The sequence below is a fragment of the Sceloporus undulatus genome, chromosome 2, assembly GCF_019175285.1.
Source record: "Sceloporus undulatus isolate JIND9_A2432 ecotype Alabama chromosome 2, SceUnd_v1.1, whole genome shotgun sequence".
Classification (NCBI taxonomy): Eukaryota; Metazoa; Chordata; class Lepidosauria; order Squamata; family Phrynosomatidae; genus Sceloporus; species Sceloporus undulatus.
Window position 1 is genome coordinate 232,395,906 of NC_056523.1, and position 27,508 is coordinate 232,423,413.

General features: G+C 40.3%; 1 protein-coding gene across 1 annotated transcript in view; it reads left to right on the top strand.

The window, feature by feature from the left end:
• Positions 1-2,697: 2,697 nt before the first annotated feature.
• Positions 2,698-27,508, top strand: part of SAXO1 (stabilizer of axonemal microtubules 1) — a 40,358-nt gene continuing 15,547 nt past the window's right edge. The window contains exon 1 of the mRNA XM_042453961.1: positions 2,698-2,921. Within this exon, the coding sequence (XP_042309895.1) occupies positions 2,851-2,921 (71 nt within the window). The 5' untranslated portion in view covers positions 2,698-2,850. The remainder of the gene's footprint in view (positions 2,922-27,508) is intronic.

Genomic DNA, 27,508 nt, shown 5'->3' on the forward strand with positions numbered 1-27,508 from the left:
TTTGTTAAAAGTGTTTTGCAAACCTGATGCAATTGAGACATTGCTGTTAACTAATACTAATCCTCTACACTTGATCTTAGCCAAAAGGCCGACAAGCTTCAAGTGTAATACTAATCCTCATTGTAGGTTTGTTGCACAGTTTGCTTGATGTTGGAGCCCTTTAGTCTAAGAAATACGGATGGAGTGAAGTCACTTGAGACATTGCAAGAATGAAATTTCAAGATTTAGGAGAATGCAACCCTATAAAAATTGTATTAAATCACCTTCCCTAACAGATAGCACAATACGCTTCAAATGAAATGTTGTAGCAAATAACTGACTAGATCAATTATTCATTTCATTTTACCCCAGTGTAGAAATCTAGGGTGATTTCAGAATAGTCATCAATTCTTCTTGGAGATTTTAGTTTTCATCTTGGTACATCTTGAAAGCTGTTCTCTCAAAAGTAGACTGGAAAAATGTGTTCAGCCTTGCTGGTGTTTTTTTTAAGGGGGGGGGATTGCCAGTTACAGGTGTGGTTTTTAAGTTTCTGCCACTCTGCTGTGCTTTTCCTCCAATGCAATGTAGAAATTAGCTTCTTTCCACTTCACATAGAATTCCCACAGTTATATGGAATAGAGATAGTCACATAAGGATGTTCTGTCCACTTCCATTCAGTTTGTCCACTTTTATTAGGTAAATGATGGGGTGACAAAGATATTAAAAATAGGGATACTGGTTGTTAAGCTGTATCACCGGAGCTCATTTGCCTGGACAACATGGCTCTGTAGAAGAAAAGCTGAAATCTATTAAGTGGTGTCTTAAAACTATTTGTCTTAAAATATTTATTATGATGTTTTTGTTTAGTTTTTTAAAAAGATAACATAAACTTACCTCAGTGAAACCGTCTGAAGTTATTTTTTCTTTAACTTTTCTGAAGTTTGCGTGTTGAATTATTGGTTCACTTTATTTTTCTATATTAACACAGGCCGAGACGTTATTGTGTACCTTCATGTCATTTTGGACTTACGGCAGCCCTAAAGCAAACCTATCATGGGGTTTTCTTTGCAAGGTTTGTTCAAAGAGGGTTTGCCTTTGCCTTCCTCTGAGGCTGAGTGTGTGTAACAATGCCTAAAGTCCTCCATTGGGTTTCCATGACCAGATGGGGAGTTGAATCCTAATCTCTAGAGTTATAGTCCAACACTCAAACCACTGCACTACACGTTGGTCTAGGAGCTGGGACTGAACCATAATCTGACAACTATAGATTGTTTGAAGCCTCTTTGACCACAGAAGTAGCAGCTGTTGCAGTGTTCAATCAAAGCCAATTTGCATTCTATACTGCAGTGTTAAATCAGTACCTGGTTTAAACATTTAACAAAAATAGGACAGTGAGCTTTGTAAATCAATAGCTGTGATTCTGCCATACAGTATATTTTTAAAAGCTTCTACCTTGCAGCACAGGGCACACAGCAGCTTCCATGATCTTAACTTCTATGGCTCTTAATCTTTTCAGAAGCTGGACCACAGGAGTACCAACACAGTTGTGGACTTTCATGACATGTTCTGTTTTTATAGCCCCTGCACAAAGCAGTTTATGACTTGATGGACTACCTACCTAAGGGTTATCTTGTTTTCACAAGCTATAAATCAAGGCCTGAAGGAATGTGTCATGTGAATTGGTCCTGACATTGTAGTGAGCTCTATTAGTGTAACAGTGGCCTAGTAAGATTAATATGAAACTGCTAGAAGAGATGTGCTATATAATGGCTTTCTAATACAGGTTGAGCCTTGCCCAAAATGCTTAGGACCAGTAATGTTGGAGTGTTTTGGATTTTGGAATCCCTGCATTTGCATGCGTGCATACACTCTCTCTCTCTCTCTCTCTTTACATCTTGGACATGGGACCCAAGTCTAAACGTGAAATTCATTTATGTTTCTTATACACTTTAAGCTGAAGGTAATTTTATACAATATTAAATAATTTTGTGCATAAAACAAAGTTTGTGTACCATTAAGAATCCAAGATGTCACTATCTCAGCTACCCATGAAAAAAGTTCTGGATTTTGGAGTATTTTGGAATTGGGGATAAGGGAGACTCAACCTGTATATTTGTAGTGCTAGCAAATCAATATTGTGAGTTAGAACATCTGTTTTGTACAAGGTTTGGAGACCCATAAAAACAGGAATAGAACTTGTCAGACAAGATAAGTGACTTAGCTAGAACTTTATTAGGATTAGATTAGGATCAATTTAATTTTCATTGGGCTTTTATTGCCATCCTTGTGACATCCATACATCAAGTTTTTTTTTAAGAAAACTAATTTCAAAGAACCCCAAATTGAGACCAAATACTATTACTGTATTGTCAAGTAACTTCCAGCCATTTTTACTACAACATTTTCTTTTTAGGAATGGATAAACTGCATTCTTCTAGTTTGTAGCATGACTTTCTCCTTTTTCTGGCTACAACAGGAGTAATCTAGTAGTTTCCAAACAAATTCAAGTAGCGCTATATTGGGGCATAAATAATCCCTTAGTTTTGGGAGAGGCTAATGTGTAAAAGTCTCCTCCTGGCAGTATTGCTGCCTGCAAGGTCCAGGTCTACACGGTGACTTCACAAAGGTTCTCCAGGTTACTATCCCAAGAGGTTATGAGGCCCTGTAGGGCAGTCTGAGTTTTAATGTAGGCTTAAACAGTAGCAAGGCTAGTAGGGAAGAGACTCTGCTGTCCCAGGAAAGCTGACTAGCTGGGATGTGCGAAATCATCTCTTCCACTGCCACCTGCAGCAGTGAGATTGGCCAGAGCTAACCTACAGATTCAGTTTCAGAAAAAAAAGAGCAAGATTGCAACCATCCTATCATCCCATAATGGCTTCCTCAGTGACTCCACTTCTCTCCCAGTCTTCTGGAAAATGCATATGTGAGATCTGCGACTGTGGGTAGGTACAGACCATTCTGGCTTGCACACTCATCATATGTAAGATACCTATATGACCTAGATCAGATGTGCATGCATCTGTATTGGAGTTTCAGTGGCACAGGGTTGTCCACAGAGGGCAGAATGGAGTTTAAAAGCAAATAAGAAAAGTTTCAGCCATGAGTAAGCCAAGAGCTTTGCTTCCTAGCTGTTCACTTCCCTTGCTGCTCTGGACCCCTGGTCATAAATTCGCAGTGCAGTAAAGCCCAGTTTAGAAAAGAAGTTGGCACATACTAGTCTTTCTTGTATGACAAGAATATAGAGATGGTGATGGGCAGAGGCTGATGACAGGCAGAATGCGGTTAGAAAAATCAAACTAGGGATGGGGTCCAGTGAAGGCCGGGGAATACGTCCAAACCTCTCTTTCCAAACCTTAGAATGCTTTTGTGTCTTAGTTTTAAACTCAGATGTTAACTCCTCCCTTTGCCAAAGCTAACAACTCAACATTTTAGGTATGAAAACGTCTGTGCATGCACATTTGTGATCATTTTCAGATGTGAATCATGTCTGTGCCTGCACTGTTGTGCCACGACACACAGTATTCGGTTTCAGGTATGATCACATGCCATATTGCACAGATCTGTGCCTGCACAGCTTATGGAACATGCTATAAAACATAGAAACTCATTGAAGAACTGTTTACTTTCACAATCAACTGTGCAAGCACATATATAGGCAATACTGCATGCCACAACTGGTGCAAATGTTTTTCCTAAAAAACCCCAACAACAACCCAGAACTACTAGGACTTCTAATGTATAACTCAAAGTTCTACACTCAGATTTATTTGGCAAAGAATGTACAATTGCCACCCCTCTTCTTCTTCTTCTACTACTACTATTATGCATTATTTATATAAGCGCTGTAGATTTACACAGCGCTGTACATACAAACAATAAAATACATAAGAGTAAACTTGCCCATGGTGTACATTCTAAGAAATAATAGCATAATACATATAAATAATACATAACAATACAGGAAGAGGTTCAATAAGATAAGGCAGGCAACAAATTCAAAATGACTCATAGCAAATAATAGTCACAGAATGCCTGGGAACGCTTCTCTGAACAGGGTGGTCTTCAACTCAGTTTTGAAACTGGTTAAAGAAGTGATGAACCATGTTCGTGGGGGAAGGAGGTTCCAGGAGTGAGGGGCAGCAAATGAAAAGGGATGAATCTGGGACGGGGCAGTGGAGATCCTAGGTTGAGACAGCAGACTTTGACTACCAGAACGGAGGGCCCAAGTGGGAAGGTGAGGAGAAAGAAGGTCTGATAAATAAGGAGGGCCAGCACATGCAGAGCTTTAAAAGTCAGCAATAGGAGCTTATACTGACTACGGAAGGGGAAGGAGAGCCAGTGAAGGGATGACAACAAAGGAGAGATATGGTCAGAGCAGTGGGAGGATGCAATAATGTGTGCAGCTGAATGCTGGACAGAAATTAAAAGGATGGAGGTGAGAAAGAGGAAGCCCTACCAGAAGGAGGTTAAAGTAATCTAGTTGTAAGATGACCAGAGTGTGGACCAGAATATTGGTCAGATTTTGGTAATATTGTATAAAAAGAATCTACATGACATAGCTGTGGTCGATCTGGGGGATATACGATAGAGAAGAATCAAAAATATAACCAAGACTACGGGCTTCCTGGACTGGTCGAATATAAATGTTTGTGGTTTTGGCGTTTGAGGATTTGATTATTCACAAATTTGATTAATGTGTTCTTTTTATGAATCTCTCGCTCATCCAGCAGGACTACCATCAATGTCCACCAGTAATTGCCAAGAAGGACCTAGAGATTCCTAGAGAGAGCACTTCCCTAGGCACTTGTAAGTTTTCCAGTGCAATGCTATGGTCAGTTTCTGGTAGCTATTTCCCATAGAGTTGCACTGGAAGACCTAGAAATTCCTAGCAAGGTGTTATCGCAGGTTAGGAAAAAAGTCTTTTTTTGTTTGTGGTTTTCCCTCTTTCACAGGGATCCTGTGCCCCTAATCCCAGCAAATGTGAACTGACTATTGCATAACATTTAGAAAGAGCAAGGAGAAGTTAGTGCAAAGGAACAAGGTTAGAAAGAGTATGGCATCTTAGTCTCTGGGGATACCCCACAAAGCCTATTACTATAACAGTTTTTAGGAATTCTCAGTTGAAAGGTATTGCTTAGTGAAATTTCCCATGAGAAAGATAGGGAAACAATCTCAGATCTTTGCAATAGCCTTTCGTCATTTATTTCCTGCTATTTTTAAAACTTATTTTTTGTCAAGATTGTATCCACGTATTGAAAGCAAATAGCATTTAGCAAGTGTGTTTTTGTCCACAACAAATGCATATTGGGGAAAACAACCAAAACCAGTAACCCCTGGGTTTCAAAACATCTGACTACATATGAGATAAGATAAGAGAAGTGTGTGTGTACGTATATATATGTGTTTGTATGTATGAGAGATTTCTGGCAAGGATACCCAGAAATTAGTGTTTGTATGGGAGAACATATATCCTTCTCATCACATTCTAATTACATAAAGCAGCTCTTCCTTCTATAATAGAAGAAGGTAGTTTCTATTAACTATAAAGGGGGAAAAACCAGGGCAACAAAAATGTTTCAAAACGTGCAAGCTTTTCAGCTCTCCAGAGATCTTCGCCAGGCAGGGTGGTAGAAAAAGCAGACATGGGGAAGATGGCAGGGACAAGGCCGAAGTCCTTAAAGCCAAACTGTCAGAGCCTTAAAATGTAATGAGGGAAGAAGGGGTTGTGTAAAATGAGGCTCTACAAGGTGATATGATGTTTTCAGCTTGGGCCCTTAGGATTGCTGGGAAGAAGTAACAAAACAAAGAATCTAGCTGTTCCTCGGAACTGTATCGATCCTTTAGCAAAATACAGAGGTTTCTTGGTAGGTAGTACATGGAAGTACAGTTGGCCCTCTGTATCCACAGATTTTTTTTATCCATGGATTCAACCATCCATGGATTGAAAATATTCAAAAATATATGAATTCCCAAAAGCAAACAATGGTTTGACCATTTTATATAAGAGACCCAATTTACCATGCCATTGTGTTTAATGGGACTTGAGCATCCATGGATTTGGTATCCATGGAGGGATCCTGGAATCAACCCCCAGCAGAACCCAAGGGCCCACTGTATAAAGAAACTACAAAGTTTTTATATTAACAAACTGGAAATTTCATATGGTATACTATGTTTTTAAACAATCTGTAATAATTCTCCAAAACATTTTATTCAAATGTAAAGGAAGTTATCCGTAAACCCTTCAACCCATCTGGAAGGTTGTTACTGTCTGCTTTCTGAATGGCATTGTCCGCTGCCCAAGCTACTTCAGAACTTGTCATACCCCCTCTTATATGTTTTCTGCATGTACATGAGGCTGGGGTTCAGATGTGTGGCCCTCCAAATCCAACACCTGTCAGCCCTAGACAATATAGGTACGGAAGAGGAATTATGGAAGCTGTAGGCCAACAGCATTTGGAAAAATACACATTTTTCACACCCAAGTTGAAGGGCAATTTATAGGGCATGCAATTAGCCCTTGAGGAATGGGCATGTGGCCTGGTGCAGCTTGAGTCTGAGAACTTCAGTCTTCATTAAAGGGCATTCTGGTTGCAGAAATCAATTTAAATATGTGGTACCATTGGCAACCATTTCTAATGTGGCCTTCACATCACTGGCAAAGATGTTAATCTCCCTTGCCCTAGGCCTGTGGCCACCCAGACGCCAGCTTCATCCTTGTAACCTTTGTTTTTGGTTAAAAACTACAGACCTCTGACACTGCCTAGGTATCATGGAAAGTCAAAAGCTGAAAGGAAGAAGTGGCTGTTTTGATGAGTCTCAGGGCCCTGCCATGGGTGCCCTATTTGACGAGAGACTGTTTAGCAGAGGTGTCCACATCTGGAGCAATGTGTGTGGGCTTAAAGCTGGGGAACTGGATGTGTTTGGTGGATTTGGCAAGGAACAGAAACACACACATCGCCCACTGTTAGTACATCTGTGTCTTTTTATTTTGGGTACATTAACACTTCTCCTAGCCTTTCACATCTGTTGCTGTTTTTCCATGGCACTGACAGTGGTTTCAGACATATTTACAATAGGAGTCGCAATGGTGCTGAATTTGGTCTGCACTCGCCTTAATCTCTCATTTATGGCTGTTCAGCTGTCTCTTTCCAAGCGTCTACATTTCAGTGGTTAGTGCTATGGGCACCATGTGGAGATATTGGTGGGAATTTTTTTGGCACAGTGAGAAGCAAAATAATATTATCCCACAATTATTTGTGTTTGCAGTGTGACATTTTGTTTGTTTAACATATTTCAGCACAGTACTTCCTGTCTTACTTGTAACACCATTAAGTGTTGACAGCATTCTTAACTTTGTAATAAAAAGACCTGATTCTCTGAACATATAGGCAAGAACAATAACACATACAGTAGACTCAGAAGAGGGACATCATGTAAGGAATGTTTTTAAGGTTGTAATTCAGTTAGTCAAACTGTGCCTCAACAGGTAACAGTTCTGATTCATATAACTAGTTCTTGTGTTTATCCTATTTGAAGCTCAGCCAAGAGCATGAAATTACATGGGATTCTAATATATCCCAGTCCCAAACATTCTATCATGCTCTAGTGCAGTAGTTCCCAACCTTTTCTATGCCCCACACCCCTAGGAAATGCTTGACTAATGTTTGCACACCTTACAAAAGCAATATCATATTTGAAAATGATGAAGTCTTAATTTTTGCTAGGAATCCTTAGTGCCTCCCCACTGGAGCAGTCTTGAGAGCAGCCTGTCTTGCTCTTCAGTGACTCTTCTGCAAAGAACAGTGGGACTTCACCATCTACGGGCTTGCCATCCACAGATTTCAGCATCCGTGGACAGCAGACCCCCTTGCCTTAAGCGACAGCACATGCACGTGGCCACTAGTGTCGCCACATGCATGGTGTGCCACCACTAACAACATTGCAACTTCAGGTCCTGCATTTTTTCTTATCAGGGAGTGGAATGGATCCCCCATGGATATGAAGGTCCAACTGTAATTTTATTAACTGAGTTAATAATAATAGAGTTGCATCGGGTTTAAGAGTGGCTGTGTTTAATACCAGAAGAAGGGAGGAAGCCTAGATATACAAAATGTATTTTTTGTGTTCAACATGTATGAGGTTAGACACGTGTTGGATCCAAAAGGCACGTTTTCTATATCTAGTCTTCCTCCCTTCATTTTCTGTATGGAGGCTTCCTCACTTTTCTGCTCTTCTCATCATGCTGCCTGCACCCCTGCCTACTGTAATAACTGACATTTTGTTTGCAATAAATGTTGAAAGATGCACGATGAAGCTGGCCAAATGCTTGCATTTTAGAACCTGAAACATTGGAGCATTCAGTCTGTTAATGGGTTTACAGCATCCAATAAATCCATAAGACAAGCAGCGTTAGTACAGTGGAACTTTTTTTTAGTAACAGCGAGCCAGTCTAGATATTAACTCTCATTTAAAAGTCAAGAGGGCTACAATGAGAGAAATTGCAACAGAAAGGTGATCTAGTAGTGTTCATTTTCATAAGGTGACCCCGAGTTATAATAGACTGAAGGCAGTCAAAAGGAATTATGTGAGCTAGAGAATGGCTGGGCAATAGGGTTCCCAAATCAGGAGTAGCCCAGTTCCCAAGAGTTCTGAAACATAAAGACCGTTTGTTATGTCATGGTAGCAAGCCACTTGTGATGTTGTGTGGTTGTGTGCCTTCAGGACATTTCTGACTTATTATGACCCTTGCCGTGGCGTTTTATGACAAGATTTGTTCAGAGGAGGTTTTCCATTGCCCTCCCCTGAGGCTGAGAACATGTGACTTGCCCAAAGTCATCCAGTGGGTTTCATGGCCAAGTGGGGAATTGAACCTTGGTCTCTCGAGTCGCAGTCCAACACTCAAACTTCCCCGGTGATACCATAATACCTTAAGCATCTATAGCTACAGCTAGCAGACTGAAAAATGGAGATGGCTCCCGTACCTCTTTAATGGATGTGTAGAAGAGTGAATTTCAGCAGTTGTGGCTTGTCACGCAACGGGGTAACAAGCAATACCTGCTGAATTCCCTCTTCTATAGAAATATGAAAGGGACTGGAGCCATCTCTAGTTTTCATTCTGGCAATAACCACCATTGCATAGAGTATGACGTTTAAGTAAAGCACATTAATTTTCACAAATGAATACACACATGCACATATGTAAATGCATAGGCAGTGGTCTTGTCCTGACATTCCTTGAGTTCCCCCTGAAGACTTGGAAAGAAAGTCCAGGCTCTTAGATATGGGAACCCTAGTGGACAGATGTGTTTGGACTATAACTCTCCAATCCTTGATGACTGTTTTATCGCAGATGGGAAGTGTAGATGAAAAACATATGTAGTGACACAGTGGTCTGTCCTCGAGTTATAAAATTAGCTATAAAATATGTATGATGTGCCTAGTTTATATGGTTCAAAAAAGGGATAATTTTAAAAATTATTTTTAAATTTCCTTTAAAGACATCACATCTCACCGAATTTTCACTTTAACCACATGAAACTATGTCCATGTAAATACATGTAGGCACACAATAGCAGCAGGACCGCCCCATAAACATGTAACATTTCTGTTTTTAAAATCCTTTTTAGATGCTTGCTGATGTTTCTTAGCACACTCCTTTACCTTATCCAGAGTGTAATTATTGCTACCTGGCTCACTGAGTGTTTAAAGTAAGAGAACGAACCCCACATCTATCAGCAGAAAGCTATTTAGTCTGTGTTGGTGAGCCATGCTAGGGATATCTATCAGAAACCTCTGCCGGGTTGGAGAGTGATCCTGTAGTTTGTGTGTCAACAGTGCAACTATATATTATTGTGGTCTAAGAATAAGAGTCTTGTCTCTTGCTGGCCTACTTTGTGCATTGACCAAGAGATTTAAATACTAGGAAAGCTGTTGCTCATGTCAGATCTTTGAAGAAATGCATGTAATGTTTTTCGTCCTTCACAGTTAAAGGAAAATATATAGACAGAGATAAAAATACCTAGTGTGCAATGCTCAACAGATTGTTTAGATTTTAAGAGGCTGTTCCACACCTGATACTTGCACCTGAATACACAAGCTCAGGAGACCGCTTGAATATCTTCAGCAGGAAAAGGATAGGTCCATCCCAGCACTCTGCTATTTTAAAATTTAGCTTTAATTTCAGTCACAGCTCTACATTTCCACAATTATTATCTTTAATAAGTTATAGTACTTGGGCTGGCTTCAAAGTTCCCTTCCTCCGATAAAGGTCACATCTTCTGACAATGGGAGGAAAGCTCTTTCCATATATCTTGGGACCAACAAAGAGTTCAGGGAAATGAATTCCATCAGTATGACCAATGGCCATTCTTGTTGGTGTATTTTGGGACTTGCAATCCAAACTGGAGGCTTTCTAAGCAATGGTGTCACTAGGGTTGGTGTCACCTGGTGGGGTAACTGATGGCATCACACACCCCCCCCCCCCATTGATCTCCTCCCCTACCACCACCATATAGAATCCTTAGTCATGTTTTTTTGTATTAATGTTTCTCATTAATCATAATTCCTGCATATTACCGAACGTCAAAGTTGTGACATAAACAAGGAAAATTGAAATTATACCTTTAAATTACCATGTCATACACACAGTCTCAGTGCATTTCCATATAGCTAGTTTCATGTGGTTGAAGGAGCCCTGGTGGCGCAGTGGTTAAATGCCTGTACTGCAGCCATTTACTCAAAACCACAAGGTTGCGAGTTCAAGACCAGCAAAGGGCCCAAGCTCGACTCAGGCTTGCATCCTTCCGAGGTCGCTAAAATGAGTACCCAGTCTGTTGGGGGCAAATTAGCTTACTTGCTAATTAGCTTACTTGCTGTTCACCGCTATGATCTTTGGAATAGCGGTATATAAATAAAACTTCTTCTTCTTCTTCTTGAAGTGAATATTTGGTAAAAGGTGGTGTTTTTAAAGAATTTAAATATATATATATGAATATTGTTAATTTTTTTGCTTATGCGCTCTCTTTATGTGATTTGGGAGGATCCCTTGCTCCTTTGCAAATTTAGCTCATCTCATTCAGCCAGATGCTCTGATTCTCTGTGGATTATTTTCAAGGGGCTGAAGAAAGACTTCATAGTGAGAAAAGGGGGACAGGGATGTTTGGAACTGCTGCTCTGGTTGAAGAGACCTAAAGCTGGATCTAACCTCTCATTTTGTATAAGATAGTGAATTGGCTGAGACAGTCGGTTCTGAGAGCTGGCATGACGTAGAGGATAGAGTGTTGGACTACGACTCTGGAGACCAGGGGTTCAAATCCTGGCTCAGCCATGGAAACCCATTGGGTGACCTTGGGCAGGTCACACTCTCTCAGCCTTAGAGGATGGCAATGGCAAACCCCCACTGAAAAAACTTAATGAGAAAATTCCATGTTAAGTTTGCCTTAGGCTCACCATAAGTTGGAAACAACTTTAAGGCACACAACAACAACAACAACAACAACAACAACAACAACGTGAATTGGCTAGATTGTTTTGCGATTTAAGCACACTGTTAGGATTCAGGGTGTTTTAAGCATGAACTACAATTGTTACTACAATTAGCCTGTGTTTCCAGTCAGCAACTTCCATGAATGAAAGTCAAGTTCTATGGTTTTTCCTGCGTCTCGGCAGTGTATTTTCTCTCAGAGTGCCACAGGGTGGCAACCTGTGCTTTATTTTGTCAAAGTGAAACCAGAGCTATTTGCTAAGAGAACATTTTCCTGTGTTCACTGCTTTTGCAATAAATGCTTTCAACTTGCTCTATGTTTTAGAATGGATATACCAACATTAAAGAAGGAAGGAAAGCTTTCAGTTTAGGAGTACTGACAGCAAAAATGATGGGCACTTGAATTGTCTCTCCATGTTATAAGGGAGTAGTAAGCAATGGTAGTGGTGGAGTGATGGTTCAGGTTCAGATTCAATGGTCAAGGCCTGCACTGTTTTCCTTTGTTTTTAATTTTTTTTAAAAAAAATTATTTATTCACTGGCGATTAAATAATATTCACTGTGTTCATTCTAAGAAATGAAACAAATGCATTTCTGGAATTGTAACATATATTAACATTAAATTTGCAATTAAAATTAATTCTTTAATTCACTACAATTCACTTAGAATTAGAAATTATAGTCAGCCTTCTGTATCCACAGATTCCATATCAACAGACTCAAGCACCCATGGCTTGAAAATATATTCAAAAATATAAAACTTTGATTTTGTCATTTTATATAAGAGACACCATTTTACTATGCTACTGTGTATAATGGGACTTGAGCATCCATGGATTTTAGTATCCATAGCCAGTCCCGGAACCAAACTCCAGCAGATAGAAAGGGTCTACTGTATTATTAATATAGTATAGGACTTACAGATACCTTCCAATTTTTCAGGAACAGTATGAATTAATTCTCTGGCCTCCAACTTTTTCAGGTCCTTTTAAAATGTCCTTGCATCTTTTCCCTCCTCCCACTTTCCCTTCATCCTCAGTTTGCTTCAACTGATGCAAATCGGGTTCTGATTGCAAAAGAAATTTGCACTTAGTGGGAAGAGAGGACAGGTTGGGACAGCGTCTTGCCCTTCCCAGTAGGCACAGGCAAAAGCAAACTACCTCTCCTCACTGTGTTCTTCCTCAGTAATAACTTTGACCATCTTGATCACAATCTGTTGTTGCTGGGCCACATATGTCTCAGTTTTCATTTATGAAACATTGGTGGATATGCTGACAAACTCAGGGTGACCAGGCATCCTCCTTTTCCATGACATGAACTCCATTTCAGCCTTCTGTCCAGGAGGAATTCCAAAATGTCCTCCATTTGAACTGTTAGTTATATGATGGTTTTTAGATCTCATTTTGTAATGTCCTGCATTTTCCTGAATGACTTACATTTAGTGATGCCTTGTCCTCCTTTGCAGTTAGGACATTTGGTCACCCTGAACAAACTGTACAGTACTACGGAGAGTAGCAGCTAAAGCACTAGGACAGACATACCAACAGCTAATGGCTGCTACCCTCTAAACTGTTTAAAAAACCAAGCTTTCCTCTGCAAAGAAACAGCTTCTTGTTTCATTTAAGATAATTAACTACTGCACATTAGCCAGTTACTGTTTTGCAAAGCCAAGGTTTTCAATGCACAGAAAGCATTTCCATCCACATCAGGTACACCATGTAGTAGAACCAAGGTTTTCCTGCACATGAAAGTCTTCTTGTATCAGTCAAGGTTAATGATTGCTCAGTTGTGTTATTAGCACATTTAGCAACATGCTGCAAAATGTTGGTAGACTACATTTTGCCCACCTATTACCTTCAGGTGACAGAATGCAAAGGTACTGAAGCCTTTATAGCAAGCATTTTGGAGCATTGATGCAAATGTGTTTGTGCCTTCTGCTAAAGATCTCATCAAATAACATTTTGATGCTACAATCAAAATTTAATGTTATCTTTAAAGAGGGAAACTTTACATTTACTGAGGCACCAATAAACTGCTGCCATATACCACTGGCTTTATTCCTGTAGGGGAGTCTTAGCAGCTTGAGACATGTCTGATCACTGGGAATTACTTCCATGGGTGCATCTGCTGTAGAAATCATGCAGTTTGACACCACTTTAACCACCATCCTGTTGATCAGTTGGCTGGGCTTCTGGAAGCTGAAGGACAAAACACTTGAATAAATAGTGTAAGATGTGATGTCAGAAAGCTACTCTTATCTTCCTTGGGCCTGTTACAGACAGGCCAAAATAAAGCTGCTTTGGGTCTCTTTGGAGGTATGCTATTTAAATGATGCATGGGTCCTAAGAGTCCGGAGGTCGTGCCAAAGCCACACTCCATTCCTAAGCACTGGAGTGCAGCTTTGGTGCATCTTCCGGATTCTTAGGGTGTATGCATCATTTAAACAGCATACCTCCAAAGAGACCCGAAGCAGCTTTATTTTGGCAGTCTGTAACAGGCCCTAGACTCTTTATTAAAGAACCAACCTCTTTTGCTTTCTGTTCTCCTGATATTTACCAGAGTCATGATAGAGGCCAACACAACATGTTTCCAACCCATGGCAAGTTCATCTTGGCACCATTGAGCTCCATAGAACAAATGCCGGTGCTCTCTTCAATTTTCGATGCCATAACTACTTTTACACAGTGGTGGATACTGACATGGAAGATGTTATAATAGGCTTACAGTTGTTGCTGTCCTATTGATGGCCACAGAGGCACAACTCCCATTGTGTTCTTATCCTCTTTAGTAGCAAAAACTCTAATAATATCCCAGCATTCCTTGAGTGCAGCAAGAGGTCACTTTGATCATCAATCAGCCTTGTTATGTCATAATGCTCTGTGGAAAATTTCCCAGTATGCCTCATAAAAATATAATCGTTACTGAGGGAATAGCCAAGAGCACGCTGTTCATGATTTTACTGGCTGGCAGATGTACTGCTGTTGATAGAATGATTTCACTTATAGCTGGAGGATAGGATTGCCATAATTCTCTTTCACAAAACTGGGACAAAAGTATACAGGGTTGGATTTGGCAGATTATTGTCACCCCCACTGCAAAAAACCCCCCACACACCACATTTTGACATTTAACATTATTTTATTTCATATTTCAATTGTTGATGTATTATTATTATTATTATTATTTTGCCAATAATTTACATTCTGGGATCTGAGGTTTGTTGTGGCACCAGAGCTCTCTGACAGAGGCTGCATAGCCCACAAAACTACAAACCCCAGAATTCCATCACAGTGAGCCATGGCAGTTAAAGTGGTGTGAAGCTGCATTATTTGTGCAGTGCAAATTAAACGTATGTCTCTGCATTCTAGCCAGCTGGAAGGGAACTTAGGAAAGGTTTTTTAAAATCCTTTTCACTCTTATGGAGAGGATAGGTAGAGAGATGTTCCCAAGCAGCCATTAGAGTAAGAAGGATTCCCTCCTACTTGGAAAGGAATAGGAAGGGAACTTAGGAAAGGATTTATTTTTCCTTTTCACTCTTATGAGGAGTCTTTGGAGATAAGCCCCCAAAGGCTACCAGAGTAAGAGGGACTCCCTCTTGCTCTTTCAGCAGCATCACACACTTACCAGGACACAACAGAACCCTTCTCTGCTCGGTTTGCCTCCTTTGCTTTCCCTTCCTGCCTTCTGGGCTCTGGGTCTGGCACGTTTGCACAGTACCACCCAGAGCCTCAATGGAAGGACGATAAGTCTTCTCAAAAAGTTTCACTCTTGCCTTGAGTAATCCAGGATCTGCTGCTTCAACTGGTGCAGCCAGCAGGGACATTTTCCAGATCCTTCAATCTGGGATTTTCCTCTTTTTCTGGGACAAATGGCAAGCCTAGTGTAGGAGGGAAACATTTTCCAGTTCATCTTTTATTACAGTCACAGACCAGCACAAGGCGAGAGGCTAAAACTATATCCATACCATTATCATAATATAATCTAGTCCTCTCTTCTAGCAATCAGTGTGTGGTGTTGAGTGAATGGCAGGGTATTGAATGAATGAATGAATGAATATGCTGTTCAGAATAATGATCGATTCTGACTGACATGACAGTTTGCTCCTCTTGACGATTATTTTTTATCCTTTAAAAAGCTATTGTTTCTTTTGCTTGTGAAGCTAAAAAATTCAGTTGCACGGGGATGAAAGAGAACATGTTCCCATTTCCTTTTGATTTCATGGTGCCATCATGTTGTTGGGAGTCCCATGTGAGCACAGATATCCATATAAAGGAAACAAAATATTTCTTCTACAGCATTGTGCCAGAAGGAAAAAGTCAAAATGCATGTTGAAAAGAAGTACAAGAGTCTGATCCCAAATTCAATATACAGCTGATGATTTGAACAGGTCTCATTGTAAAGTCTTTCCCCTGTTTAATCCACTTGGGTATCTGTGGTGTATATCTCTTCATTAGCTTCAGAGAAAGGTCAACCTTTTGGGGGGTGGATGGTGGGTATCTCTTTCTACAAAAATTGTTTTCTGCCAACTGAATCACGCAGGCTGATTTTTGGATTAGAAAAGCTATCTTAGGCTCCAGAAATTCTCTCTGATCTCTGATATCCTTCCTTTGGGAAGCTCCTTTCTTAGATTGTGTTTCCCCAAGGAGGAAATATTATGTTCTACCCATTTAATTGGTATTTGAAGTCTTAATAACTGCACCTGTTTGCATTTAACCCCTTTTCACAATAAGCTTGCTCTGGCACCCAGCTTGTAAAGAAAGACGTCTCCCCTGTGTCTCTTCATCAGAAGTGGAGAGCTAGCTTTTCCTATAAAATCCCTTTCTAATTTGTTGCCATCATCTGTAATAGATATACTATATATATGTTATACTTCAAACCGTAGAGGAATCTGTGGTACTCTAGAAGTTCTTAGGCTCAAGAACAGTTGCAGTTATCCTTGACCATGGAATTTGCTGGCTGCAGTTGGTGGCATATCCTCCAGTACTTTAAAGACATTCTCCTCCAAATTGATGCTTTGCAGATCTACTAGCTTGCCATCATCCCTAACCAGTAGAAGCAATGGCCATGCTGGCTGGGATTTTGGTAGCTAATTCAGTACATTTGGAGGAACCTGGGCTGAAGAAATCCAGTTTACAGAACAAGCTCTTGGGCTATTGTGCCAATATGAACTGTATACAGACAAACCTCTGAACATTACTTGGGTTGCAATTCTGTGCATACTTACTTGGGAGTATGCCCCATAAATGAGCCAGTGTGGTATAGTGGTTTGAACGTTGGACTATGACTCTGGAGTCCAGGGTTCAAATGCTAGCTTGGGTATGGAAATCCACTGGGTGACCTGGGACAAGTCACATACTCTCAGACCCCCCAAAACCCATGACACGTTTGCCTTAGTATTGCCATAAGCTGGAAATGACTTGAAGGCACACAACAACAACAACAGGCCCCATTAACACAATGGGATTTGCTTCTGAACAGCACAGCTCAAGTCTTGTAATGTGAATTTTATAGAAAGTGCACTGTGTGAAAAAACACAATTGAGGTATGCATTCCTATGTTTCCCACTGCCATTTAGGTGCTGCATGCCAATGTATGTTTACATGATAGTAAAACCCACAAATACAGTGGAATGTATTTCCAAATACAAACTCACAGGCTTTGGATATTTGCTTTACATTTTACACTTGTAAACAGGGTGTTACTGATTACTGGATGTGGCAAGTGGCCTCTATCTGAGTTGCTGCCCCCTACTACATTCACAGAGAGCTAGACTGGTAACTACTTCCCAGAGGACGTTTTCTGCTGCAGCTCCTAAAATCTGGAACAATCTGCCAGACGAGATCTGCCAACTAACATCTTTTGAGGCCTTTAAGAAGGAAATAAAAACAGATCTCATCCGGTGGGCCTTCCCAAAGTGATCCCCTAATTTCACTCTCTGCATGCCTAAATTGTTCTCTTCAGACTAATTCGAATGCCTTTGATATTATTGTTTTCACTTTTTATATGTTGTTACCCGCCTTGATCCAACACAGGGAGAGGTGGGTTATAAATATTATTATTATTATTATTATTATTATTATTATTATTATTATTATTATTATTATTATTATTATTGGGGAAGGAGTCCCACCAGCATGTTTTATCCCAGAGGCCTTAAAAATCATATGATGCATGTACACCTATCAGTTACTCAGCAAGCCTTAAATCTGTGGCTGGAACTCTGCTGCACTACACTAGCAGTTGTATTTTTCTGGGCCATGCATCAGAAGCAAAGGAAGGCAGACAAAATCTGCTATCTCCATGCTGTCTATTTCTTCAGTGCCTTCCTTCACAGCTACTGTGCCCACAGTCTTTTTCTTTCTGTTGTTACTGCCAACATCAGTGTAGTTAGTCTGGCATAGTGTACCTGCAGGGCTCCAATTTGGGACAGAATTTAATTACAGACTTCAATGGTTTAAAACATTTGGCCAGAACACACACACACATATATTTTGGATTACTATAGCTCTACCCTCAACTCCCTCCACCCTTTACCCCACCCCCTATAATCCCATGACTAGTTCTGGAGGATTAGAAAGCCTGAACATTTTCTGTATATACAGTTGATCCTAATAATGGCTTTGCCAATCTGTGGATTTGGGGTTATTCCACTGGCTTTTCAAAATCTAGTAAAAGATGAAGTAGACAAGCCATTGGGTATCATAATACAAATTTCCATCTTTTAAATGCAAAGGGATCTTGTAGCACATCTGAGACTAACTGTGCGAAAGAATTTGTAGCATACGCGTTCATAGACTGACAAAGTAGACCAACCCTTTGTAAGCTCATGTTACAACTTCTTTTGCACAGTTACTTTAGAAAGAACTGTTAGGTCTCTTTGCATACTGATATTCCAGAGTAACATTGGTATGTCATGGTGCAGAGGAATGGATGGGGATTTATACTTTCCCCAATTTTTCAGTGGAAATTACCCCATATTGCTTTTTTTCTATTAGAGAAACTGTAATAGATGAAATAGCAATTTGGAGAGGGGTTACATTGTGAAAACAGCATGGGTGGGACTGTTATTGCCACCCTTCCAGAGGGCTATATTTAATTCTCTTTGTGTCTCCTCAACCAGAGAATGGTGATCCATAGTTGGGAGTTGTGGCCCTTTTAGTTTGGTCCCTTAAGTCTAACTAGTTAACAGTTTTCTTGGGCACTTTTGTCCACTTTCTGCCCAACTGATTCATTTTCAAAGAGGAAACTTGAAAAAACAGGTACCTCTTTTACAGTCTGTCCCAAGCATGTTTAGGATTAAACCCTTTCAAAACACAAAAGGAGGCTTTCCTGAGCAACATGACAGGCCCTCTGCCTGGAGAAATGTAATGATCTCATTGCGGACCCTTCGCTGACCCTGTGAGTTGACAGTAAAGAAGCTGACCTTGTCATGACTCTGTCTTCTCTTTATAAGCTGTACTGAAGCATTCACAAGGGTCTTTAACAACATGCTCCGGTGTCTGTCCTCCTCTCAGACTATTGACCTCAGTCTGAATGAATAAAAATGCTCCCAGTGGCTGATAAATCACAACTGACTCTGTCACAGCAGTCAGAATCCATGCAGAGCAGAGGCTTTCTGTGTTAACCTCCCCCCAAACCTTTTAAACCTTTTTACGAAGTCTTTTACAATCCATTAAGCTGTATTATATGTTTTAAGAGCATGCAAGATTTTCAAATTTTAATATACATGTGTATGTATGATATAATACTGTACAACCATTTCTATTTTATCAGGAACAGGGTGACCAGACATCTTTCTTTTCACATCCACATCCTATATTTCAACCTTCCCTCCAGGAGGAATTTAAAAACGTCCTCCATTTTGAGTATGCCTAAGAACCATGAATTAATTACATAATTAATTCATGGGTTTTTTTTTCTAGTTGTGAAAGCCTTGGGGTTCCCCCAAGCATACTGAATCCCCCCTACCCACCATGGTCTCTCCATAGTTTTAATTTAGTTACATAGGCCTGTTACAGACTGCCAAAATAAAGCTGCTTCTTTGGAGGTATGCTGTTTAAATGACACATGCATCCTAAGAATCCAGAAGCTGCACCAAAGATGCCCTCCAGTGCTTAGGAATGGAGTGTGGCTTTGGCGCGACCTCCGGACTCTTAGGACCCATGCATCTTTTAAATAGCATACCTCCAAAGAGACCCGAAGCAGCTTTATTTTGGCAGTCTGTAACAGGCCTCTGTCACCATAACCCAGCACTGGAGTTTACCATTAGTATGTACAAAGAGGTGTTTGGGATGCTTTTATTAATATGCATGCAAATGCATTAGACCACCTGCCACAGTGAATCTCCAAAGTGAAATCTATATGTGTATAGAGGTATATCTTTATTCTGTTTGTATATTAAATTAAAGATATATAGCACAGAGTCAGTACAAAAATGCAACAACAAAATGTCTCTTGAGCTATCAACGGTTGAAAAACAAGAAATTATCACAGGACCCATCACTCCAAGAACTAATAACCATCACATATTTGAGGCCTAATAGCTTTTTAAATATTTTGAAATTTGAATACAGTAAGAATGTCTAGGCAGCTCCTTCTATGTAAACACACTTTCAAAAAGGCTGCATCACAGGGACGTAGCCAGGATTTTAGGAAGGGGGGGTCCAGACTAAGTGCCAACATTATAATGGGGCTTGGGCTTGGGCGCAGCGGTGCAGTGGCGCAGCAGCACGCACCATTCATTTTTCTAATGGAGGGGGGGTCCGGACCCTAAGAAACCCCCCCCCCGGCTACATCCCTGTGCATCAGATCCTAGAGGAAACCGTTCCACAATAGATTTCCACACCAGAGTGCATTAGAAGTTGCAAATTCTTACTATTATTATTTTTATTTATATCCACCCTTCCTTCCAGAACTGGGACTCCAGGTGGCTTAAAGTTTAAAAGAGGAATATAATTAAAAACATACAAAAGGTTAGCATTAGAATAGAATCAAACTATTACAATATTAAAACACGTCACATGTTTAAAAAATAAAATGCAGTTAAAAAGATACAAATGGACAAGGAAGGACCATCCTGGCCTCCCTGGGAAGGGAGTTCCAGAGTCTAGGGGCAGCCATGGAAAAGGCCATCTCTTGTGTCCCCACCAACCATGCTTGTGATAGATAGATAGAGAAAAGGGCTTCTCCTGATGATCTCAGAGCCCAGACCAGCTCATACTGGGAGATATAGTCTGCCAAGTGGCCTTGACCTGAGCCACATAGGGCTTTATAGGTCATAAGCAGCATTTTGAATTGTACCCGGAAACAAACTGGCAGCCAGTTCAGCTATTCTAACAAGGGCTTTGTATGGCCCTTGTAATCTGCCCCAGTTAACACTTATTCCTTTGGCTACATTAATTCCAGCACACTGTTTCCCATTTGTCTCCCTTACAACCACCTCTCTAGATAGTGAGCATCAACCTCATCATCACCACACACATATATAAATAAATAAATATGTTGCTGAAGAGTATCATTGAGCTGCAGCTATTCTGTATAAGTACAAACAATTTGACTGTTTCAGAGTCCTGTGAGGGCGAGCATATTATAGAGTGAATGGATGCATACACAAGCAAGACTTGTGAAGTATCCAGCACTGGATAATAGTGGAGAAGAGGAACATTTTCAGGTTGTGGTCCTTGGCGTGTTAACAGAAGTTTGATGTGAGTCTAAGAGTGGTCTGGTTTTCATCTATGAAATGTGCATGTGTGGGATTTGTGTGGCTGAATGTGAAAAAATATTGTTTTTCATAGTGAACATATCTGTTTGTATATACTCACATGTATTTCAACATTTGGAAGTGTACACGTCACAGGATAATAACAATAACAACAATAATTATTATAATGATAGTCAGCATCCAGAGTACAGATATTTAGAAAAGGCTTCCAAGTTCTGCAGGAATTAAAGAAAACCCTCTAAATGTTTTGGATTAAAATCTGTTGTATGGTCATAAGCACAGAGACTTCAAACTTCTGCTTTCCCAAAGGAGCAGTTACTTTTTACAGCCCTTTTAAGTTTTATTTCAAAACCATTCACTGTCTAAGAGCAGCATGCTTTCATTCCCATCAGCCTTTATCTGCAATGTGTTTTCATTTTCTTAATATGATTACCACATCTAATATTCCTGTACGCTATGTCCTGATGCGTTGCACATGTAAGCTTTTTCCTCCTGACACAATCCCTGTAAGCTGTCCCTTCTCTGTCTTTCTCACATGTGCATGTAGTTACATGAAAGGGAGAGGGAGGTCTTTTATACAAATAAACATAGGCCAGGATTGGGAGTCACCTGGCTGGTCCCCCATCATCTCCATTTTCAGCCCTCAGTTTCCTGTCCTGCTACTAGATTGAATTTTTGTTTCTTTGCTGAAACAGAAAGCATAGCAACTTCAGAAACATCCCTGAGAAATGGTTCACCTCTAAAGCTAGACCCAAGGCCTTCCTTTGTTTTATACCAACATTCTGTATTTGAGAAACCATAAGTGACTTTCCAGTCACAAGATCCCTTTGGTACAAGATCCCTTTGCATACTGATCAAGCCTATCTTGACTATCTCTTTGGCCTGTTACAGACTGCCAAAATAAAGCTGCTTCATGTCTCTTTGGAGGTATGCTGTTTAAATGATGCATGCATCCTAAGAATCCAGAAGCTGCACCAAAGCTGCACTCCAGTGCTTAGGAATGGAGTGAGGCTTTGGCGCGACCTCCGGACTCTTAGGATCCATGCATCATTTAAATAGCATACCTCCAACGAGACCCGAAGCAGCTTTATTTTGGCAGTCTGTAACAGGCCTTTGAATGTAAGGAAAATTATTATGAACTGCCTTGGGGCATTTACAACTACAACTGTAATGAATTACTTTTTAATGAATTACTTTTTAAAAAGTAACTTTCAGAACTCTAGTTCCCCTTGGGCCTGAACAGACAGGCCAAAATAAAGCTGCTTCAGTTCACTTTGGAGGTATGCTGTTTAAATGACACACGCATCTTAAGAGGCCAGAAGCTGCGGCAAAGCTGTGCTTTACTCCTTAGGACTGGAACGTGGCTTTGGCGCTGCTTCCGGCCTCTTAGGACGCATGCAGCATTTAAACAGCATACCTCCAAAGTGAAGCAAAGGAGCTTTATTTTGGCCTGTCTGTTTGGGCTCTCTGACAGCTTTTCCTACTGTTTCTTGTAGCTCTGTGTTCCCTTCTCATGTTTATACAATTTTTCCAAAATTACATGCAAGAAAGGGCAAAAATTGCAACAAACCTCTTGATAAGGATGGCTATTTCAACATACTTGAGGCATTCCATTGAAAAATAGTCAACTGCTATGAGTTCTTTTGCATTTCAGGGCCTTTTTTGCACACACACAAAATTGTGCAAAAAAGCAACCTTTATTTATTTGAAATACATCTGTATGCAAAATTTTTGTTTTGGTGCAGCTTTTGTGTGTGTGCAGAGATAATGTTTGTACAAAATCCCCAAAATGTAGGAAATCACCACACTATGCAGAAAAACACTTGTGATATCACCCGGCTTGGACAAAACTTTGGAAGACCTTTCTTCAGAATCCTGCTGGGGCCTTACATCTTCATAAGTGGACTTGACACCTGCAGAAATCATTTATGTAATTCATTTATATCTTGCCTTTTGCCAAAAATAGGACTCAAGGTGGCTAACAACAATATATTAAAACAATACTGATTAAAACTATACAAAGGTTTCAATAAAAATGTAAATATAACTATTTAAAAACAGTTAAACAATTAATGAAATTAAAGCATTGAACATTAAAAAGACTGAAGTTTATTTAAACACAACAAACTGTAAGGCAGCACCACATAGCACTTAAAGCCCACCCCAGTCCATAGCCTGACAGCATAAAAATACTTTAACTTGCTAATGGAAAGATAGTAAGGATGGGACTATTCTGGCCTCCTCAAGGTGGAGTTCCAAGATCGTAAGCAATATTCTAAACTAAGAGAGACATAGCCCTGTTCGTCTGGAATATCAGCGTGCAAAGGGATCTTGTAGCACTTTTGAGAACAAGTGTGCAAAAGAAGTTGTAGTGTAAGCCTCTGAAAATGGTTACTAAGGATAATTTCCAAGGAAGTATGACAGCCAGCATGGTGTAGTGGTTTGAGTGTTGGATTGTGATTCTGGAGACCAGGGTTCAATTCCTGGCTCAACCATGAAACCCATTGGATGTCCTTAGGCAAGTCACATGCTCTCAGCTTCAGTGGAAGGCAATGGCAAACCTCCCCTGAACAAGTCTTGCCAAGAAAATCCCATGAAAACCCTTCACTATAAGTCAGAAATGACTTAAAGGCACACAATAACAACAACAACAACAACAACAGACCAAGTCTACAAAAGCTTATGCAACAACTTCTTTTGCACATTTAGTCTCAAAGGTGCTACAAGATCCCATTGCACAAATAATATTAAGACAGTGATGGTTGTTAAGCTCTCCCAGGAATAACAAAGCCTGAATGCAAGCTGTCCTATGAACACTTGTTCAGGAGTAAGCACTCCTGAACACATGGAGAGCATTTGTAAGTACAGACTGTGTGTGTACAGCTTGTAATATAACCTTAAATATGTGTTATTTCTTAATTATGCAATGGAAGCTAATGGTACTTCATTTAGCCACACTAACTTCAGCTTTGGGTCAGGGGTTTGTCAAAGTATATAAAAATCCACCCTGTTGATGTTTAATTACTAGGGGTGATTTCAACAATGTTAAGTCATTCGTATGACTTCGTATAAAATAAGCAGGATAGCACTCATCGCTGTCAGTTCATGAAATGCAAGATCTTTCATCTGCACCAGCCACACATGGATTATAAAGAACCTTCTGCAGCTCTAGGTGTTACTGAAAAGCTTGTTTCAATGCGGTGGGGCCTGGTTTTCTAGCCACTATTTCACTCACAGTGTTGAGTCTAGATGATGAGTTAGTGCTACACAGTAATACTGTTTTGAAACAGACAATGCAATGCAGAAACACCTTTAAACCCAAAAAGTCCTTTCTGACCCTGTAATAAAGATATATACAGACTGTAGGATTCTCTATGGTGTGGGTTGATATTGATGCCTTTCTGTTTTCTGAGCTACAAGTGTGTGTGTAAATGCATATTCTACCATACCATGCAAAGACATTAAAGTAATGAATGATATGCTATGTGCAGATACTTACAGTAGGGTCCCGGTGTTTTTAAACAAGCTCAATGAGAGGCAGAGGTTAAGCGTGGAAAAGGACAAATGAAGAAGTAAGTCATTGGTTTGGTTTTCCTGGTGGAAACAGCCTCCCTTTCACAAGTGATTTCATCTCTTTCCTTGACTGGGTTATGGTTGCCCAAAGTGGAGCATTTTCACTGGTTCCTGTGACACGGTAGTGTTTCTATCTTCTGTTTGGTCAATTGCTTGTATGAAGAGAAAACATGCTTCTCTCAATTTTATTGGTATGTATTGTTGGCTATGTAACATCTCAATGGGGAGATGGTCAGGCAAGGAGCAACATGGCCATCTGGACACATGAGCTGCTTCCAGTTCTAAAAGACTATCCAGTTTGCCAGGCATGAAATCGCACCTTTATCAAGGCCATCATGTAGCATTTTATTCCCTGAGGCAGAGTGGCTAATGATGCCTTCCCACTCAACCCAGGCATGATGTATAGTAACCTACACCAGGAGCCAGTGTGGGCGAGTGGTTTGAGTGTTGGTCTATGACTTTGGAGACCAGGGTTGGATTCACAGCTCGGCCACGAAACCTACTATGTCACACAAACTCAGCTTCAAGGGAAGGCAATAGCAAATTTCCTCTGAACAAATCTTGCCAAGAAACCCCGATGATAGGCTCACCTTAGATTCGCCATACATTGGAAATGACTTGAAGGCACACAACCCACTCACACAACACACACCAGTCAATTACTTTTGGCATGCAAGGAAGAACGTTATGGAAGCACCTCTATTTCTTCCTCGTATTAAGTGGCAGTAAAGCTACAATAATATCACACAGAATAACTATTTTATTTTTATTTTATTTATATGCCACCCCTTTCTTGGATTGGGACCCAAGGTGGTCCAGAGAAGGAAATCAACTGAAATCTACCCATGCCATTTTAAAAACGCTTAAAATTGCCACAATTAAAACAATATAAATTATTTTAAAACATACAAAAGTTAAAGCATAAATAAAACCCACACCCCAATAAGAAAGCCTCCCAGCAAAAGGAAAGCAGAGAAGGGGCTACCTTAGCTTCCCAAAGAAAGGTGTTCCAGAGGATTGGAGCAGTCACTGAGATGGCTCTTCTTGTGTCCCTACCAAGTGAGCGTGTGATGGTAGCTGAACCAAGAGAAAGTCTTTCCCTGAAGATGGTAGAGGTCTTGCAGATTTGTGTGGGAAGGCAGGCTCTTTCAGATAATAATTTGTTAATCTTTCATGATACTCAGAATCTGCTCTTGAGGCAACTGCCTCACTCTGCGTAATGTTAGGGCTGGTGCTGACTTGCTGACTTGTATGTAGAAAGGATTTCATCCTTGGGGATCCTGTAAGCAGAATACAGAAAGGGATTTGGATACATTTGGGTTGACAATTGGGAACAGCAAGAGTGTTGGCAAGAGTGGCATCATGAGAGCCGGAGTAATGTAGCAGACCGAGTGCTTGATTTTGGACTGGGAAGTGCACTCAACATGTTCTCAGAGGCAACTTTGGTCCACTTTCATTCAGCTTAAATTAGCTCTCAAGACAGCATGAACCTATAGTAGGGAGGTCATATGTACAGCACCCAGCAGTGTATCCCTACTCCATTTATCACACCACACACTAGACAAAATCTAGTGGTAACCTCTTCTCTAGGCCTAGGCAATGTAGGTTTCCAAAACCACACAATACCTCACTGGAGAAAACTGTTGGGCCATATTTTCTTCTCTGTTTTTTCTTTTAAAAGCTGTAAAAATGTTAAAAAAAATTCAAGGTCAGAACATCTTTTTGGCATTTTCAAATGCATTTGCAATTCAAAAAGTCACAGCAGTTTGAACAAAGTAACTGAAATCAATATCAATCTATAGACACCAATGAATGCTGATAATGTACTTTAAGAACAATTCCATTTGGCTTGAATAATTCTGCTTTTCCAAATTTGGGGGAGGAAGTTTGTTTAGGTCAGTAAGAAGAATGTTTAAGCTGGTTCAGAGCCGACCCTGGGGATTCACAGCAAGCGCTTTATGATTTGCACTGCTATTTAATGACCTTTTAATGATCTGAAAGAACTTGGAAGTACACTTGTACGCCGATGATGTCATGTGTTAGGTTGTTCGACAGGGAAAGCCACAACACAAACACAAAATGCCTGGCTTTTTTAAAAAGTACGTTCTGTTCACAGTTGGTAAGAAATCCCAGAACATAAACAGAACCTGTTTTCCAAAACGGAATTGTAAGTGAGGGTATGTACCTTGATATGAGTTATAGCTGATCTAATAAAATGAGTGACTCTGATGTTTCAACTCTTTGGCTGGAATCCCATTAGAAACATATGCATGCCTAATTCACACTACACATGCTGGGCCAAAAGGTCACCGTTGTGCAATGGATGCATTTTCCTGAGAGCACCAAAAGTAGATTTGCGCAGACAGCCTGTTGATCCGTGTCTTGTCTTTGTGGTTGCATATTATGTGTTGTAGTTGTACATCCTATACAGCTTGAGTCCCCCTTATCCAGAATTTTGAAATCTGAAATTTGAAATACTCCAAAACTATCCATGTGGGTGACTGGGAGAGTGATACCTTTGCTTTCAGAAAGGGTTCTGTATACACGAACATTGTTTCAGGCACAAAATTACCAAAGATATTGTGTATACAATTACCTTCAGGCTAAGCAAATAAGCTGTATACACAATATAAATGTACAGTTCCTCCTTGGAACTTGTGCGGGATTCGTTCCGGACCCCGCTCCCACAAGTTCCAAATCTCATGAAAATTCAAGCCCCATAGGCTTGAATGGAGTATGTGCATCTGGGGT